General features: G+C 36.3%; 1 protein-coding gene across 3 annotated transcripts in view; it reads right to left on the reverse strand.

Annotated features, from left to right (window-relative positions):
* Positions 1 to 18,761, reverse strand: part of TPR (translocated promoter region, nuclear basket protein) — a 46,697-nt gene extending 27,936 nt beyond the window's left edge. For all 3 annotated transcript variants that reach the window (XM_010715532.3, XM_010715531.3, XM_010715529.3), the window contains exons 1-24: positions 18,588 to 18,761; positions 17,003 to 17,107; positions 16,604 to 16,677; positions 15,131 to 15,227; positions 14,640 to 14,743; positions 13,829 to 13,993; positions 13,011 to 13,103; positions 12,821 to 12,901; positions 11,632 to 11,719; positions 10,999 to 11,139; positions 10,161 to 10,252; positions 9,135 to 9,332; positions 8,490 to 8,597; positions 7,720 to 7,946; positions 6,203 to 6,366; positions 5,700 to 5,839; positions 5,434 to 5,582; positions 4,953 to 5,115; positions 4,392 to 4,526; positions 3,544 to 3,684; positions 3,241 to 3,409; positions 2,585 to 2,751; positions 1,179 to 1,331; positions 370 to 486 (exon numbers count right to left, since the gene is read on the reverse strand). In XM_010715532.3, coding sequence (XP_010713834.1) covers positions 370 to 486; positions 1,179 to 1,331; positions 2,585 to 2,751; positions 3,241 to 3,409; positions 3,544 to 3,684; positions 4,392 to 4,526; positions 4,953 to 5,115; positions 5,434 to 5,582; positions 5,700 to 5,839; positions 6,203 to 6,366; positions 7,720 to 7,946; positions 8,490 to 8,597; positions 9,135 to 9,332; positions 10,161 to 10,252; positions 10,999 to 11,139; positions 11,632 to 11,719; positions 12,821 to 12,901; positions 13,011 to 13,103; positions 13,829 to 13,993; positions 14,640 to 14,743; positions 15,131 to 15,227; positions 16,604 to 16,677; positions 17,003 to 17,107; positions 18,588 to 18,738 — 3,222 coding nt within the window. In that variant the 5' untranslated portion in view covers positions 18,739 to 18,761. The remainder of the gene's footprint in view (positions 1 to 369; positions 487 to 1,178; positions 1,332 to 2,584; positions 2,752 to 3,240; positions 3,410 to 3,543; positions 3,685 to 4,391; positions 4,527 to 4,952; positions 5,116 to 5,433; positions 5,583 to 5,699; positions 5,840 to 6,202; positions 6,367 to 7,719; positions 7,947 to 8,489; positions 8,598 to 9,134; positions 9,333 to 10,160; positions 10,253 to 10,998; positions 11,140 to 11,631; positions 11,720 to 12,820; positions 12,902 to 13,010; positions 13,104 to 13,828; positions 13,994 to 14,639; positions 14,744 to 15,130; positions 15,228 to 16,603; positions 16,678 to 17,002; positions 17,108 to 18,587) is intronic.
* Positions 18,762 to 19,086: the final 325 nt, after the last annotated feature.

A 19,086-nucleotide genomic window follows, 5' to 3' on the forward strand; every position in this document is an offset into this window, starting at 1 on the left:
GGAAAAGACTGTCTAATAAATTTTGGGGCTGGATTAAACAACAGCTAATCTTATCACATGCTGCTAATATATTTTTTACATAATGAAACAATCCTTGGAATTCATTGCACTTTTTTAATGACAAAAACTCTGTTTGCAGCATTACTTTATCTCAAAGTCAGTTTAACTCACAAACCATGTTTGATAATGTAAAACAATGATGCATTAAGAAGGCAGATATTCACAAAATAGATGAAATGCTCTTACAATTGTTTTCATTTCTCTGTAATACGTTTGGCAGGATAACCTTGAAAAATCAAGACAAAAACAATGAAAAACTAACATTAATTTTACTACCTTTGGCTAAAATAGCAAATATGAAAAACATACTTGTTCCTGACAGTCACGTCTGGCTTGCTGTTCATTACTTAGAGCTACGCTGGCTCTCTGAAGGGCCTCCTGAACTTCTGACTGCAAAGCTGACAGGCTCTTCTTTAGTTCTGATAGCTATAGTGACGAATGAGGGAAGAAATAAATAAATAAATAAATAAATAAATAAAATAAAAACTTATAGACTAAGTGGCAAAGTATTTAACTAAGTATTGAATGCAGCTTTAACCATAGGCAGTTATGAATAAATTAAAGCTGAAGCATAATTATTTTATAACAGTTAAAACATAAAAAGAAACACTCCCTCAACTTTGTCTTATAAACATTCAAAATTCTTTCTTAGCTGAAAAATAATACTGTTCTTTCAAGGTCTGGTTTTACTGCAGTGCTAACTGCATTCGTTCTGCTTTTTTTCAGCTCAGAGCCCAAGTAAGAATCAAATAGAGACAAAGGTCACTCTAGTTTTAGGATATATGCATCCTACAGGTACTGCTTTGGCTCATGTTCCAAAAGAGATTACCCAAAACCTTTCTCAAAGGCTTTTATTCACACTTTTCTGTAACTAGTGCTTAAAGTTCAAGAGGATGGTAGTCAATTTAAAACTGTCACTATCCCAATGAAGTGATAAACTTCATGTACTGCTCACATTTGGAAACCTTTCAGATTTAGTTAGACTTCAGTATATCCTAAGAGATTTAGTTTTGGACACTACTACAATGCGCTGCTCTTACAGAAGAAGGGAATCAAGTAAAATCATATTCTTGAGGACACTGCAAGAGAGTCTAAGAGAGGTGGTATTTGATGTGTACCTGTTGTTCCATATTCTCTACAGCTTTACGCTTTTCCTCTTGAAGTTCCTGCTTTTCTTTTTCTGACTCCATCAACTTCTTTTCCAGCTGTGCTTGATACTCTGAAGACTCCTTCAGACGAGCTTCAACTGTTGCACGAACTTCTTCTGTCACCTTCCATCAAAGCTCATAATTAGACATAGATAGGTTTGGGTCTTTGTTTTTTTGCTTTAAATACGGTACTTTGATTTTAGTAATATTTTAAAGTCAGAGAAGGTATTCTCAACACATCTCATCTAGTACATCACTGAAGATGCTGAAACTCAAAAATAGCACTGAAAAAAATTCATTTTTTCAAAACTACGATACATAGAATAATAGAATATCTTGGATTGGAGGAGACCATAAAGATCATCTACTTCCAACCCTCTTCCTCAGGCAGGGCTGCCTTCCACTAGTTCAGGTTGCTCAGGATCCACATTCAACCTGGCCTTAAATGCCCTCAGGGACAGGACATCCGTAACTTCTCTGGGCAACCTTTTCCAGTGCCTCACCACTCTCTGAGTAAAGAATTTCTGCCTAACATCTAACCTAAATTTCCTTTCTCTTAGTTTAAAAGCCATCCCCCCTCGTCCTATCACTAGGCCATGTAAAAAGCTGGTCTCCCTCCTGCTTATCAGACCCTTTAAGTATTGAAAGGACACAGTAAGGTCTCCTCAGAACCTTCTCCAAGCTACAAGTACACCTAAACCTGGAACACTCATAAGGCAAATCAAGCCACAATTAAGATTAAGTTTTACAGTAACAGAAGACAGATCACAGATCAGAAGAGAACTGGATACTAGAGAAACACATCATCTTATTTTCTAGTGAAGTTCAGCTTCATGAGTGTCCTGTTTCCCCAATCTTATTTTGATATGCTGAACAGCTTGCAAGAACAGGCCTCATTCACCATTAACATGGTCAAGTATTTCACATAAGGGAGAGTTGTTATAAAGCTCTTCCCGTGAACACATAAAGAATGTTCTTCAGAATCACTGACAATTATTATTTAGCTAAAGAAGGCATGGATTTAACTGCTTTGACTGAGAGATAATATTTTTATAACAATGATCACAGTGTTATAGGAAGAATTTTTAGAAGAATTCCCTCTTTTGAAGGAAGTACAAAGCTAAGTCAAATTTACAATTCAACATTTTAAAAGTATGCCGCAAAAAACATTTAATATTTCCATTGTTATAAGTATTTTTAATCAAGCTGTCTAAAGTCTGGTCTAACTACATTATTTTACTTGCTTTCTAAACTAACCTCAGGTGCTTTCTAATTCTTCCCATAAATCTACAGAACACAGTACAAACAAAAAGTAAAATTTTTCATTATATTTCTTGTTTTGCTTTAATAAAGAATGTTAGATGTTAACTACTTACTTGTTTTTCCTTATTAAGAGATTCCTCTAGACTAAGAACCATGGCCCTGTACTGTTCCACATTGCTAGAACTAGTCTTGAGTCTTTCTCTTAGGTCATTAACTTGTTCATCAGCTTGTCTTAGTCGACTTACAAGATCATCCACATCTTCACTTGTACCAGGCTGACCTACAATATCAGAAGATATTCATCAACTATGGAAGTCTACTTCAGTTTTTTAGACTACTGTTCCATTTAAAAACTAACTTTTTTTGAGGATAATTGGGAGAAAAAATGAAAGAAAATAAAATCACCCTCATAAAGCATCCCAAAAGAAAGTTGTCATTTGTAAACAAAAGAATGGCTTACAACAAACTGCTGGTTCACAAAAAACTGGCCACTTAAAAATAGAAACTATAAAGACGTAAGAGCCCTGAAATAAAAATAGAAGGGATTCTTTAATTAGTTTGGTTTTACTTTTTTCCATTTTTAAAGTCTGCTGGATATTGATTTTACTTTAAAAGCTCATCCTGGTTATCTTTTGCTCAAATTTGTGGTTGCAAAAATGAGATCATTTAGTGTATTGCCTCCTCAATACTAAACTGTGATGAATCTTACCATTCTGCACACACCAATATTTAAAATAAAGAGAAATTCAATGTAGGAAATCATCTTTACCTTTCCCTGGAGCCCTCTGTGATGATTGAGATGCTAGCTGAGCCTCTGTATTATTAAGCTGTTGTTTCAACACTGTAGTTTCTTTCTGGGCATTCTTCAAAAGTTCCTTTGTGTGAATGTGACGGTTTGTCTCAGTCTCCAGCTGCCTCTTAAGATCCAGAATGTGAACCTGAACATATAGCAGGAAGTTCCAATATACTTGAGCTCCTAAATTTCACATCTGAAAATCCACTGTAAGCTGGCCAAAGCCATTCAACTCTTGCTTTATTTTCACTAAAGCAAGTTTAGCATAGTTATATTTACCTCCTGATTTTTGGTAAGAGCATGTCTTTGTTCCACCTCACTTTCTAGTTTCTTCTTTAGCTGAGATATCTCACGCTCCAGCTTTTCTACCTGATTATTGAGTCTTTGTTTTGTTTCTGTCTCAGACCTCTCCAGTATTCCCTGATAAAAGAATATAATGCAGTATGCTTACAACATATTTCAATAACTTTCTTCTGAATTACTGCAGCACTTCATAAAAGTTTGTTGTCATAATACTTCTCCTAACCACACTAATTACTAAATGGAACAAGAATTATAAATGAAACAGCAGTTAAGACTTAGACTTAGTTTTGAAATATTCTTTAATAATATGGATACAACAAGTATTACTAGGAGAAAATCCATTACTCAAGTGGTCTAACATTGGGGATTAAAAAAAGCAAAAAGCCTTCTACAAAAGTAGAAAACGACAAGATGTGCAACCTTGCATATTTATGCTACAAAAGTAAGTTTACCTTAAAAACTGAAAACAATGGTTTATTCCCCTATTGTTTTAAGGCATACTTATCTCTATTAAGGCAAGCATTGGTAAATTTTACTATTATAAAAATAAACAACTTTTTTTCTTTTTCTTTGTTTCACATTTTGTCTGCATCTTAAAGATAAAACCCTGTTCATCATTTCAAAATTCTTTTATTATCTACGCAGGCAAAATCTTGAATACAAGACAGGAATGAAAAAGATCTTAAAGAAGTTGCTCAAATAATTTATGTTTAGTGTCAACTTGTAACAAGCAAACAATCGTCTTTCAGATCCTATTCTATGACTCAGGAAGTCAATTTCAATTGACATTTACTGAGATATTTATCATGAGTAACATTCCATACCTGAATAGTTCGCAAATTAGTAAGTAGCAAGTTCTGTCCTCTTTGTTCAACCAGTAGAGACTCACGTTGCTGAGTCAAACGCACATCTGACATTTTCAGGATATCTTTCTCTTTTTTTAGATTTTCTGCTCTCACCTTTAAGATAGCAAACAATACAAATTTTGTTACCTGTCCCAAATCTGGCCTTTATTTTTCACTTCAGACAGTACTAGTATGGTCAGTTAATACTACTGAAGCAAGCTTTTGATTTAAGACTACAGGCTATAAATCAAGGCCAAGAACAGTAATAACATAACTGCTTCATTTATCACATTCTATTTACTGTGTAAATATGGGTATTGAAACACCTTGGAAATCTTATCCCATCTTTACTCAGTACTTGAGATATTTTCTGTAAAGTTGCAAATGAACACCATTAGATTCAAAAACACACAAGTATACATACTACAAATATAGTAGTTGACATATTTAAAACTATCACACATCCAGTTTTAACAACTTTTAAGAAAAATTCTAGCACTAATTTAGGATACACGAAGCATAATCCATTGTATTACTCACCTCTGCCACTGCCAGTTTTTCATTAGCTCCTCTCAGGTCTTGAGTCATAGTGTTAATGATCTGTTCTTGCTTCTGAGTTGTTGCTGTGAGTTTCTGGGTTCTTTCATGTAGAGATGTTATTTCTCGACGATAGCCTTCAACATTATCCTGCAGCATTTCATAACTTCACAGAGAACAACACAGCAAAGAATGTTTGCTATCATACTTTTTTTTTTTTTTTTAAATTTAAACCTAAGATGTGTAAGTACACAGACATATTTCATGTTGATATGCACTAGTTTTCAGATAGCCTCATATATGCTGCACTTAACTACGGGGTACATTCTTGATCCCACCCCTATGATATTGTGTTTTTTTAACAAAATAGATAATACTGATGTTTAACTGGTAACTCTTCCCACGCAACCTATATCAAGCAGTCCATGTGATTCTTCTGATAAGAGTACATACATAAAGTAATGCAATTAAATTGCCAGTTTACCGTTTGGAGGCAAACTCCAGCTGTGTGGATATCTTTGCATTCTGTGACCTCAATTCTGTGACTTGCTCCTGAAGCTTTTCATTTTGTTCGTTCAGCAACTTGTCATTCTCTGCTTTCTCTTTTTTATAGTTCTCAAAAACTTCCTGCAACTGCATCAAAGAATAGACACTAATGTGCTTAGAAAAATAAATAAATAAAAAAACAAACAACAAAAACACACCATAACAGCTTTGTGCAGTGTTTTCTGGAAAGAAAAAAAAAAATACCTGCTTAAGTGCAGCCTTAGCCTCTGCAGTCTCCACTGACTCACTCATTGACACTGGAGCAGGAGTTGACATGGCTTGAGGTATACTTGAGCGCTTTGGAGTAGATGTAAGAGAAATCTCTTCTGGCAAGATACCAGATGCTAGAAAAAAATAATTTAAATTTTAAAGGTGACAACTGAATGAAGGCTTTGCAAAGCAGAAAATTATATAATCTAAGAACAATACCATGTTGCTAGGAAAGTCGTGTGTTTTCCTAAGCAAGTGACTGACTGCCCATTCTTTACACCTACAATATGCTACTACATCACATATGTAGTCACCACAACAGGCAGTTATTATGTGGAAGTTATTACACTACAGAAATAGAATCATGTTCCCAAATCCAATTCATGGATTTTCTACTAAGTGTAAAAGTGGAATAGGAGATTAACAGAAATTACTAGTTTCATTTTAGCATCATCACTGGAAGCTCATCACAATTGGCACAGAAGCATGGAACTTACCTTGCAAAGGAATGATAGCTCCTGTGGTCTGTGCCAACAATATGCGAAACATGTCACGCTGACGAACGATAGACTCAACAAGCTGCAACTGATGATGACGTGATTCACGTAGTTTTTCTAGCTCATTGAGAGCTTCATCGAGTTGACTCTGAAGCTCAGAAATTCTGAAACCAAGACCAGTTGTTTTTAGTAATATAACAGCAAGGCTTACCAAGGTCAAACACTTCTCAGATTTTGTGACAAGTCTTCCAGAGTACACATATTACCTTTGAAAGCTAAGCATCACTGAGATATTTCAGAAAACATATGGGAAGAATGGCATAAGATCTTGATTTTTGTAGATGACTGAAAGAAAGTGGGCCTCCCCTTTCATGAAAGGCAGAACAGAGGTAATTCTGTTCATGTGAGTAACTTTGAACAGTAGCATTAACAGAAAATCATGCTGAGAATGTTTAATATAGAATTACATTATTTGTGGGCTTTATAGCCCATACACATTTTTTTTCCTCAGCACAAATGAAAATAATCATCTTCTTTGAATAATAGCTACATATGGAATCGCATTTAGTAGAAGACTGACAATCATTTTTCTTGAATGTCACAGGTTTAAAAGATTTTCACACAGACTACTCCTATTTTATAATAGGCTGTCATTTCACTTTGTATTCTCAGACCTGCATATCTATGAATTGAAAAAAAAAGTTTAGGAAGAATGTTTGTAGAAAAATTATTTTGATTAGTCAAATAAACAATGTTGAAGGGGAATGATGAGACATAAAGCTATACAGCTATATGGCATCTACCCTCACATATTACTGTCCTGGTTTCAGCAGACACAGTATAGACTTTTCCTTCACTGTGTCCGGTATGATGCTGTGTTTTGGCTTCACGAGAAAAAGAATGTTGATAACATACCAATGTTTCAGTTGTTGCTGAGCAGTGCTGTACAGAGCCAAAGACGTTCTGCTGTTCAGCTTCTTTCACTGCCCCACCAGTGAGGGGCTGGGGGAACACATGCTGGGAGGGGACAGAACCAGGACAGCTGCCCTAACCTGGTCAAAGGGATATTCCATCCCATATGGCATCATGCAAAAAAACCAAGAACTGGAAAACAGTGAGGAGTTGGCAAGGGTGGGCAGCAACTGCTTGCGCACCACTTGTTTTGTGTTTGTATGTGTGTGTGCGTGTGTGTGTGTGTTTATATAATTATCCTATTAACCTTTTATCCACTTCCTTTTCTGTCTTAGTAAACAGTTTTTAATCTCAACTCTTAAGTTCCACTTTTTTTTTCCATTTCAGTTCTCTCCCTTATCCCACTGGGAGCGGGTACAATGAGCAAAGAGCTGTGTGGTGCTGAGCTCCCTCGCCTAGGTTAAACCAAAATTATGGAGTTGCTCATGAGCATATATTAACTTATATACACATAATCAGTAAGAACAAAAAAAGTGAACAGTTCGCAGGTAAATCCCTATTACTACACAGTATAAACACTTCACTAGAAAGAACAGATTATTTACTTGGATGATGTTGTTTCTTGCTCCTCTTTTTCTCTAGCCTCTCCCAGCTCCCTAAGAGCCACCAGGAGACGCTGGTTCTGCTGCTGAAGTTCTTCAATATTTCTGTAAGACACTAGATGTTGAGATATTACTTCGGAAGAGCTACTGATGTCAGCAGAGCTCACTTCTTCATCACGAATCACGTGATTGCCTCTAGCTTCTTCAAGTTCCATTAATAGCACACGAATCTGAAAGAGAACATTCTAGCATAAGACCTGCACATAGCATTAAAAGTTCATTCAGAAAAAAACAATATTACAAAATAATTTCAAGTGTTTTCTTTTTCTACAAAACATGAATTGTTACAATAAACATATCCTTGCGAGGTAATTGCATTATTAAAAAGACAGATTGGCAGAAAAAAAAAACACATCAAATTCAGAAGTAGATATTTCTGGTGTTCAATTCCTGGAACCTATCACTGGGCTTTCCAGTAAAAAAAAAAAAAAAAAAACCAAACAAAAAAACTATATTTTCGTTTTCCAGACAGATGTTGAACAGTACTACTCTAAAGATGCTTCTCCTCTACCCATAAATTTAATCCACTTTTGTAAGCAGAAATGTAAATACCATATTATCTCAGGAAAATGCTATTAATAGTTCGTGTGACAGCCCAAGAACAAGTATAGCTGAACACAACTTTCAAGTAGACTTCAGAAAAACAGCACTATATTAACTGTATAAAAACTATAAACAGCACATTTTAAAAACTACCGCAACATTTGTTCTACCTGTTGTGAAAGGTCTTTCACTTGTATTTCCAGTCTCTGGTTTTCTCTTTCAAGCATAGAGGTCTGCTTATTGGCTTTATCAGCATCCTCCTGCAATCTCTGGATTTCCTGTAGTTAAAAAATACATAGTAATTCATTCAAGAATTTTTTTTTTTTTTTTTTTTGAGAGAAAGATGATGCCAATTACTGAGGTATGCACTGTGAATTAAATATGCGTAATAGCTCTCAATTTTTACTAATCTTCTTGCTTACTTCAAGACTAATCAACAGTTCTACTTTTTCAATTAAAGTGTGCAACTCTCAAGCTTTATTTCAAGTTAAAAGGTTAAACCTCATGTACTTAGGAATCAGAAGCCACGACATATAAATCTCTATTAGAGTGTATATTAATAGAAACACTGACATCTATATTCTTTTTCCACCACAATAATCACACCTTAGCGTTCAAAGTAATAAAAATGTTGTTTCTGTAAAACACAATGCATAGCCCAATAAATCTCAGGCTAAAGTTCAATGGGCATTTCCCCCACAGGAACAGCTGAACAAAAGACCCTATTTATACATATTTTAGCAGTCTTTGGAATTAAAGAAGTCAAAATCTTCTTTTTTTTCATATTTTTTGTGCTTTTCTCTTTTAATACTAACCTTCATAGCTTGTTCAAGCTTTGCAGATAGACTAGCAACGGCTTTTTGGGAACGCTCAAATTCCTCACGCTGACGTTTCAGAATTGGTGCTTTGGCTTCAACCTCCTGCACTATTTCATCCAAATATTTATTGATTCTCTTATTCTCCAGCTTTTCCAAAAGCAACTGATCCTGAGTTTCTACATATGCATTGTAGAGCTGCAACACAAGATTTTTATTTATTCATTTTTACACACAAATCTGTCCAGATGTATCAAAGAACCACAGGTAATTACACAATTTGTATCTTAGAGCAGTGTAGGTTTATATGGTGGTAAACAAATTATTTCAAAGGAACCAGACTGACTTAAAAAGAAAAAAAGTTCTTATAACTCACACCATGGCAGAGCAGTTCAGAAATGCAAACTGTTAAGTGCAACTGTATGCAATAAAAGAATTCCACGTAGAAGTGACAAACCTTAAGCAAACTTAAGATAATAGAAATATAAAATGTAGTATCACAATGGAAAATAGCAAGCATGGAATATAATTGTATGGCTGAACAGAAAACCCAAAACAGAAAAAAAGAACTTCCATAGACAGATGGAAAAAAAATCTACACTTCATGTATCATTACGTTCATTTTTTCCTTCAAGTATGAGCCAACCCCACAGCAGAAAAAATACCTAAATTATGCAAATATGCATCAATAAAAAAAATGTCCTGTCAAAAATAAAGAAAATAAGCTATGTGCACACACACAAAAAATCAAAATTACCTTCAGGAATAAAAAAAAAAAAACAACCAAAACTGAACTAAAACTTCTGTATGTCTTAATATACTAAGTTGAATCTAAAATGTATTTTGCATAAACTATGTCAATATTATAGCTAGTCAAGCCCGCCTGAAACACAAGATTTTGTTTATTTTAGTCGGGAATCACACTAGTTCTCAGCCAGTGAATGAAAATCTGTACCCCTCCATTACTAGTCTATCTCTGCTGGCTTTTCAAGGGCCTTGAACCTTGGCAAGTTTCTTCTCACTTACCTCTGTTAATTTCATTCCAGGTTTTACTACTTTAGCTACTGCTGCAGCAGTGGGAGACATTGCTGCCAGTTCCTCCTCAGACAATATGGCTCCTGAAGACATAATACCACCAATTAGCCAAAAAAAGGAGCAATAATACCCATTACTCATATACCTCATATACCTTTGTAGTTTACAACTATGTATTCTAAATAATTATATTTTAAGTTATTAAAGTTACTAGTGGAAGAGTTTTCTCTAGATATACATTGCAAGTGATTGATATTATATTTAATATTCTTTATTGCACATCAAGCTCTTCAACCAGTTTAATTTGAAATTATGAACAGCTTTTGCAGAGGACTTGTTGACATTCCTTACAGAGATAACAAATGTACTTGATGCCTCTGTTCCCTGTTGGACAGTTCTCTTGCCTCCACAAACTTCCCACAGGTATTGAATAAACAGGCTCTTCTTTCCAGAAACAAACAAAATAACAAAAATCTAGAGCAATTAATACTATACTGAGCAAGATTTAGCAGTAAATAGAAATTTAAGGACAGACTTCTTTGTTGTAAGTCTATCATTCTTGCTATACTCACCATAAAACCATTAAGAGCAGGATGGATTCAGCACTAAAGAAATTTTCCTCTATATTTTCTATGAAAAGGTATATCAGATTAACAGAGGAACTTGAAAAAAAAAGTATTTCTCTAGTGGGGAAAAAAAATCCTACCCACACATTACATATGAATTATTGCATTCCCTATAAACATGCAGCATTACTAATTTCATGGAAAACTGGTAAGAATAAAATGTCTGAGGCTCTATGTATTTTAGTTCCTAATGTTACTCCTACCTTTACGTTTTGTTGCTGACAGTAGATCGTTAGCATTCTCCAGCTCCTTTTCCAGCTTACTTATCTTCTCTCTCAATTCTTTTTCCATTACAGTTTTTGCCTCTTCCAACTCGGCCAAATGCTCCTGGGTTGCTTTATTAGCTAAAATTGACAGGCAATTTTCATTTTTTTTTTTCCCTGCTTAGAACAATCTAAGTTGGCATACGAACTTTAAACTCTACTTTATACAGCTTGCAGAAGCTCATGCTTATAAGAATACTCAGTATAATGACAGAAACAAGAACTGCTGCCAACGCCTTTGCATAGAAGAGAGATAAAATGAGAATTGCCCTTTTATCAATGAAATCCAAACCAAGAAATAAAGTGGAAAAGTTGCAAAATTAGTTCCTCTCCTCAAAGTTCAAAATAAAATTTCATGTATATTTGTAGATTCCCTCGCACACACAGACCTCCAAGGAAATTAAAATAGACACATAAAATGTTTGTTACAAAAGTGTAGCATTTCCTCCATCCCCAAATCCTAAAGATTATCCATTCATAAATGCTCAACTTAGTTATAAAACATGTCAACTTAGTTATAAAGAAGCAGATAGGTTCTGTTCCTCCACTTCTCATCTCTCATTCAAAGCTTACCTTCACCTGCTTCCTTTAGAAGCTTGTGCAGCTCTTCTACTGCACCTGTGAGTTCATTGCTCTTTGCCTCCGAGTCATCAGCAGCACTCTAAATAAAAGCATTTCATGTAATCTTTTATTATGTAATACGAGCAACTATCTTCATAACAAAGCTCAAACAGATCAAAACTATAAATACAGAGATTTTGAGTAAAATAGTAGGAGATTCACCTAAACTGGACCACTCTGTTCCACATGGATTAAGTCTCAATCGATGCAAACCATCCACCCAAAAGTAAGAAGTGTCAGACACTGATATGCTACGACAAAGCTAACTAATGTTGGCGTGCCTTTAGCTTCTTTATAGGCGGTGCTAGCTTTTTATTTATTGAAAAGAAGAAGCAGTTTTAAGAAATTTTGAGTATTCAAATTTGATCTCCTTAGGAATTTAAGATTTAAAATAAATATTATACAAACAGTTAATGTTGCTTTGTTTTCAGTTAAAGATCTCAGAAGTGGAAGACTGTACAATGCTTCAGCAGGGGTAACATCATCTATGATCTGACCATACAAAATATTCATGTACAAATCAAACATTCTATTGCACTTAATGCTAGGTTTATAACTATCAATGCATGAAAACTCATAAAACAGGATTACTTAATCTGTGAAACTGACAGATAAGCAGAGGACCAGTCAGCTGGCTCTTTCAGCTATCTTAACAAACTAAAGAATATTTTTCACTCTGAGCTGCCAAAACAATCAATACAAATTCCTGCTTAGATGCTGCTTACTTGACACTGTGTAACATCCACTGCCTGAACCAGATCACTGGCACTTGTGATGTTCACTGCAGTAAACTTCTAATAGCCAAACGTAAAACACCCCCATAGTCAACTTCTACATAAGAACCTTTAACTGCCAATACAACACTATAAAACACAACTCATATGATACAATATGAAGTACTAAACCAGTAAGCATAAAGTTACTGTTTTAACCAGTTGATTAAACTGCCAAATGATGCAAATAATTAAATATTACAAATGTTACCTAAAACAGGACATTTTACAATATTTTGTAATGTAAGGTAGCCTTTCTCACATCCACCACTCAGTGGGGGGAGAAAACCAACCAACCAGTGTGCAATATTCTTAAACCTAAGCCTCAAGTAACGCTAATAACACGTACTGCTGAGTTATTAACTTACCTTATACAAATTAGATAACTTGATGTGGGCATTCAGTTCATTGTGGAATCTTTCCTCCATACCAGCTTGTTGTTCTTTTGCCTAGTAAAGAAGAGCCAGAGTGTGGAGCAATCCACCATTAATTTCACATATTTTTTATTTTATAGAATCAACTGTAATGCTGTTATACATGTACTTCAAGTTGCCCTACCTCCTTCAGTTTATTCAAAAGGTCTTCCACATGTTTCTGAAGATTTTCATTTGACTGCTTTAAGCTGTTTACCTGTTCTTCCATCCGGGAAACCTGTCAAACAGTAAATGAGATTACTGTCTATAAATTTGTCATTATTTCACAAAAATTAGTAACTTATTTTAGAAAATACCATCTCACTGTCTTCTACTTAAAATCAAACAAAGATACCAGAAAGAGCATATTAGTTTACATTCTGATGGGTTCTTCTATATTCAGCTAAATGAAATAGTGACAATCCTCAAAGCGCTCATGTAACTCCATGAGCCTCAGAGGAGAAAAACAGTACAGAAAACCTGACCAATGGACACAGTTCAAACTACTTAAGTACCCAAACAGAAACTCAATAAAGCTGAATATTTTCAAAAAATATGATTTTGCCATGTATTTTGTTTCCAGGAAAACAAACAAACATCATTCCTTGCTCTCCCTCCCACCAAAAGTTAAAGCAGATTCTTCTGCTCCTTACAATTGAGAATTATATTCCTTTACATTTTAATAGCATGATATTGCTATATCCTTTTGTTATCAGTGATGCCAGAATCTCTAGTTTACCATTAAAATCTGTGACTCTAATTTTCAACAATTATATTCTCTACATACTCCTTCTAATTCACAAGATAAATGAAAAATCTCTTTACTGCTGGCAGAAATTACACTTCTTTTTTTTCTAATAGCTATTGAAGTATTTGTTTTCGTTTAATTCAGTTAATCAGGAAGTATTATTTGGAAAAAAAGAAAAAAGAAAAGAAAGGCGAAAGCACTCAATTTAAAAATACCTCCTCTTTCTTGTTCTCCAGATTACATTTAAGTTCTAAGATTTCACTGCCTTTCTCCCTGGCAGTATGTAGAAGTTCATCTGTTTTGGCCTTCAACTCAGAGTTCAGCCAAGTGTTTTGACTCTGCAGCAGTTCCTTTTCTTGCTCCAACCTTTTCTCACGGTACTAAAAAGAGAAATGAACAACACAATTGTACTGGTTCCATAGAAAGTAAAGAAGTTAACAAAGTTCTACACTCAGAAGATGTAACAATTTACAATGTAAATTGTAACAATTTACTATAACCACAAAGGAGATTGTTGTATTGGCAATACTGAGTTATAGGTCTCAGACTACTAAGAACCTCCTGACACACAGATTAGTTTCCTCAACATTTATCATAGTTTGGAACATTTAACTACACATTACCCTAGTCAAAGCAATAGATTAAGACATCAAATTTTCCCCCCCTTTTCTTCTTTTATCCTCTCTTTCAGTTCTTAATGCACAGAAACATTCACCAACAATCGCTTCTCTCCTTTTTACCTGCTTCTGTGAATATGGAATCACTACTTTTATCAATGAAAAGCTGCCATGGCTGAAGCTTGGGCATGTTTGTTTAACTTAATGTCTCTCCTTGTCTTCTATAAACACACTTGTCATCTCCAGCACCAATCATCAATTTTATAACAAAGTCATTAGTCATAAGTAGCAGGAATAGACTTGACCTACTTTTAACGTCAACAATGACAAAGTGACTACATTACTTGTAAACAACCACTCACTGGTAGTTTAAGCCTTAACACGCATTATGCACGGGAAAATCACTCACTTTCACAGTAACATCTGATGTTTGAAGTTCATCCAACTTCAGCTGAAGTTTCACTTTTTCTGTGTTTGCTTCTGTAAGCTTTTCATTTAAGCGTTTAACATCCTCTGTGGAAAGTGAAACCAATATTTGAAAAATGCTAATTGCAGAATTAATTGTAGCACTATCAGTTTTCATTACTGCCCAAATTCAAATAAGTTTTAAAGAATGAGGACAAATGACATAACGTATAATTGTATATTGTAAAATGACATAGTTTGATTTTGTAGATATAAAATCATACACTGTACATCTGTTATCAAACTGTTGCAAGTCATTTTTTTTTCCCAATTACCATGAAACTTTCTGCTTTGCTTCCTTTTGTCTAGTTTTCCAATCCATTTTTTGGAACTGCCTATATTAACTGGATATTCCATACTTGCAAAACTGTTCAAGTAAGTCTTCCACTTAGCATAATCATGTGAGCCAATCTGTTAATATATTCTTGGTTATACCATTTAAATGCTCAACTTCCTGAGATCGTCTTTCACTTGTTCGGACCAAATCTCTCTTTTCAGCTTCCAGTTCTTCTTTTTCTCTACTTAAATGGCTCTGAAAAGATTTCAAAAAAGTAATAAAGAAATGTCATCAGCTTTTTATGACAGGTTAGTCACTATTTATATTTATCATCACAGAGAAGTGTGTTAAATGCTATCCCCTCCAGTGTTAGCGAACAAAAACTGGGATAAGAGGCTTCCACGACAGACAACTGAATCAGTCTAAACTACATAACATGAAACTATGGCTGAGTCCACTGTTTCTGTCACACTGGGAACAACTCAAACAAGTGCAAGTTAACATATTTTTCTTCTAGTGCATAATAAATAACAGATTTCTATTTTTTTCTCATAAATCATTCTGATATTCATGTCCAACATGCCTTTTGTCCTTAAATACAAAATGTCTAATATCAGATAGCAAAGCAGAGAAAGAAGCATCACACAACTTCCAAGAACAGCATAGGTAGAATCCGTGCCTTTGCCTTTTAACTGGGATATAGAGATCCAGACTGCCACAGGATTCCTGGTTATAGCTGTATGCAAATGAAGACTAGAATGAAAATTTTTGTACATAAAGCAGATGAAATCAATAAAATGGCCAGCAGAAATACAAAAGAAACAATAAAAAGAACTGTTCAGAACTATATGCAAATATAATGTGCTTTGCAGGACAGCTTTGTTAGCTAAGGAGCTCACTGAAACAGTTTTATTTGTTTAAACAAAAGATAACAGTAATCAAAGAATGAACACACACAAAAGAAAAATAAAAATGAAACACAAACTCAATACCCTTGCATAATTTACAAGTCAAAGCATTGCCTTTGTCTTCTGAGGAAGCGCTACGAACTACTTCAGCAAAGCTGAAGTACAGCTCTGCGAGGAAACAATCAGATAGCTCTTTCATGGTTGAAGAATTAGTATAACAATACTTTACTTTCCCACTCCACAATTAGTGTTCTGTTGGATCAGCCATCCAACATGACTCATCCTGCAATTCCTTATGACTTATGAGCATAATGCAAGGAAAACTGTACCAGAGTAGGAGAAAGGATGGAGGAAAAACAGATCTCTAATTTGCAGCTCAATGTTTGATAAGGAGTAACATAGAACACACCCTTGATTTCTGAGGTTCACTTTAAAGTCACTTTGGAACAGGTAGGTTTCAGATGGGGTGAGACAATATATTCAAATTCAAATAAAAGGATCTGCTCTGGCTTATGTTCACCTATAACTCAGTTTGCTAGAACACTAACTTCTTAAAAAAAAAAAAAGAGATATGCAGTTATCTTGCTCATGTCCACAAAGACATGTAAATATGTACATTGATACATGTGCTGGTACTGAACCAAATTTCAAGTTGGACTGTATGTGTTCTTCGCAGGATCAGACTCAACTCTTTCTGTTTATTGTGTCTAGTTCTTCCAGTACCTGAATGGCTGCATTACGATCCTGAGCAGCTTCAAGCTCTTTATTTTTCTCATTCAACAACTTCAGCTGTTCATCTGTTATATAAAAACAAATAGTTGTGAGGCATCTGTAATAAAAATCCAGTAAATGGACTGGGGAGACAGTATTGTGACAAACCAAAACTATCATAGGGCCAGAGGCATTTATAGTGAAGAATGAAATGTAAACCACTCTAGAGCTATTACAGTTTTTTTCCCATTAAAACAGAAAATTTCACTAAAAGCAAAGTCTCTATTTGCAGAAATAATAAATGTATTTTAAGGATTTCAACTCCTACTGAAAACTTAAGACATTTCAACACAACATTGGACTAAAAACTGCCAATTTTGCCAAGTCTTATGAATAAGCAGTAATACTCACGAAGTTTTTTAAGCTCCTCACGGAGAGTTTGACATTCTTGTGTCTCATTTACAAGTCTCTCCTGACTTTGAGCCAGACGCTTTTCTACTTCAAAATATTGTTGTTCTGCAAAATTAACAACATTACCTCAGTTCTACTTCAAATCCACTTTTCTTCTTTCTTCTCCTTATAGAGGATGCATACTATCAGACATTAGTTTAAAACAGTATTTAATCATAAGATATATTAAAATAATAATACTATAGTAGATTTTGAATTAAAATGTCCTTTTGAAGCCAAAAAGTTTAATTTTCATATTGAATTAACATTGTTTTAAACACTTCATTAATATGGGAAAAGGATACACTTACAAAATCAATCAACAAATAAAGTGTACGTAACTGTTATACTTGAATGTTTTTGATTTAGCTAGTGTTACAGCAGCACAACCATACAGCCTTGGCTCACTAATGTCATCTTAAAATTTCTTGTATGCGTAGACTAATTCTACATATACAGAATAAAAGACATGTATTGCGAGATTTTATTTGGATAATGTTCAATAATTCTTAAAACTAACTCTGTGCAGCTCTACGCTGCACTTCCCAGTGCACTCAAAAAACAATTAGACATTTTGATTTATCATCTGAAACAGCACGTTACAGCGCTTAACTACAAGATATGTTGTAAAACCAGCGTTTGTCTTGTTATCAGGCACTGTGGAGTTCTGGGGCAGCACCAAGTGATTTTTGCATATTTTATGCTTCAGAGCGTAGTTTATAGCTCCAAGTAATACTGCCCTCCAGTTATGTGAGAGAAGCATGGACATGAAAGAGAATAATCCGCTACGGTGTGTAGTTACCTCAGCTTACAGTATTTATTCACGTTCTACAGTAAGACTTCTACCATGAAAAATACAGAGGCTGATGGGGAGGCAGCAGCTTGCAGCCCCCAACAACTTGGCCCACTTCCCCAGCACTGCCCAGTGCTCTTATTCCTCCCCTCTGTTTGCACTTCTGCTACAGTTCTCTACAGCCATCAAGTCTTCTGTGACTAAGTAATCTCCAAACCAATAGAAAGATATAGTTTCTATTTGGTGTGTTTTATCTGGAAATATTATGATCTCTAACAGGGAATCAAGAAGGAAAACTATTTGAGGATTGAGTGAATAAACAATTATCACTCCTCCACGGAAAGGATCAAAGCAGACCCAGGGCTCGTTACAAGCCTGACAAAGAGTTTTTCCTTAGGTCCATTCTGAAAGCAGTTTTAAAGCGGTTTGTAGCTTCACAGAAACGCGACAAGGCGTCGCTCCCTCGCAGCATGCAGTCCCTGCAGCACGAGACCCCGGCAGAACCCGGCTGAGACCCGCAAGCCCGGGACCCAGGCACCTCGCAGGCCGCGGCAGACACCGAGCGCTACATCCTCCTGTCCCAACATTCCCGTCGGAGAGCACGTCGCCGCCGCTACCCCTCAGGCCCTGACCCGGCCCAGGCCCCGGCTCAGAGAACAGAGGCCCCACCGGGCAGCAGGACGAGCCCCAGCCCCTCACGGCGCCTCGGCCCCACTGCCGCACGCCTCCCGCCCTCCCTGCCCCTAGACTCACCGCTGTCCACCTTGAAGCGCTCATGCCTGGCTCGCAGCCCATCGATTTCGCTCTGCTGATCAGCCAGAAAACGCTCCAGCTTCCCCTGCACCGGCTTGGACAGCTTGGCGAGCTCGGCCCGCTCCAAGACCTGCTGCAGCACGGCCGCCATCTTGGGCGCAGTGCAGTGCGCCACCGGTCGCGACGCGCTCAGGGCGCAGGCGCAGCGCTCCCGACCGCGCGGCTGACGGGCCGGGCCCCGCGGAACCATGGGAAACGTAGTTTTCCATGGGGCGGGAGGAGCGCTGACAAGCACTTTCGCTTCCGGTAGAGCAGCTCGTTCCGCCACGTTGGGTGAGGCGACGGCTGTTGCTGGACGAGTGAGAGTGGCTGCTATGGAGCTAGGAGGCTCGGGCGCGTTGCGGGGTGACCTGCCGCGCAGTCGCTCCCTTTCCCGAAGCGTTCGGGAGTGCGGGCAAGGTGCTGAAGCCTCGGCCACACAAAACATGGCGGCGGGCTG

The sequence above is a fragment of the Meleagris gallopavo genome, chromosome 10 (genome assembly GCF_000146605.3).
Source record: "Meleagris gallopavo isolate NT-WF06-2002-E0010 breed Aviagen turkey brand Nicholas breeding stock chromosome 10, Turkey_5.1, whole genome shotgun sequence".
NCBI lineage: Eukaryota > Metazoa > Chordata > Aves > Galliformes > Phasianidae > Meleagris > Meleagris gallopavo.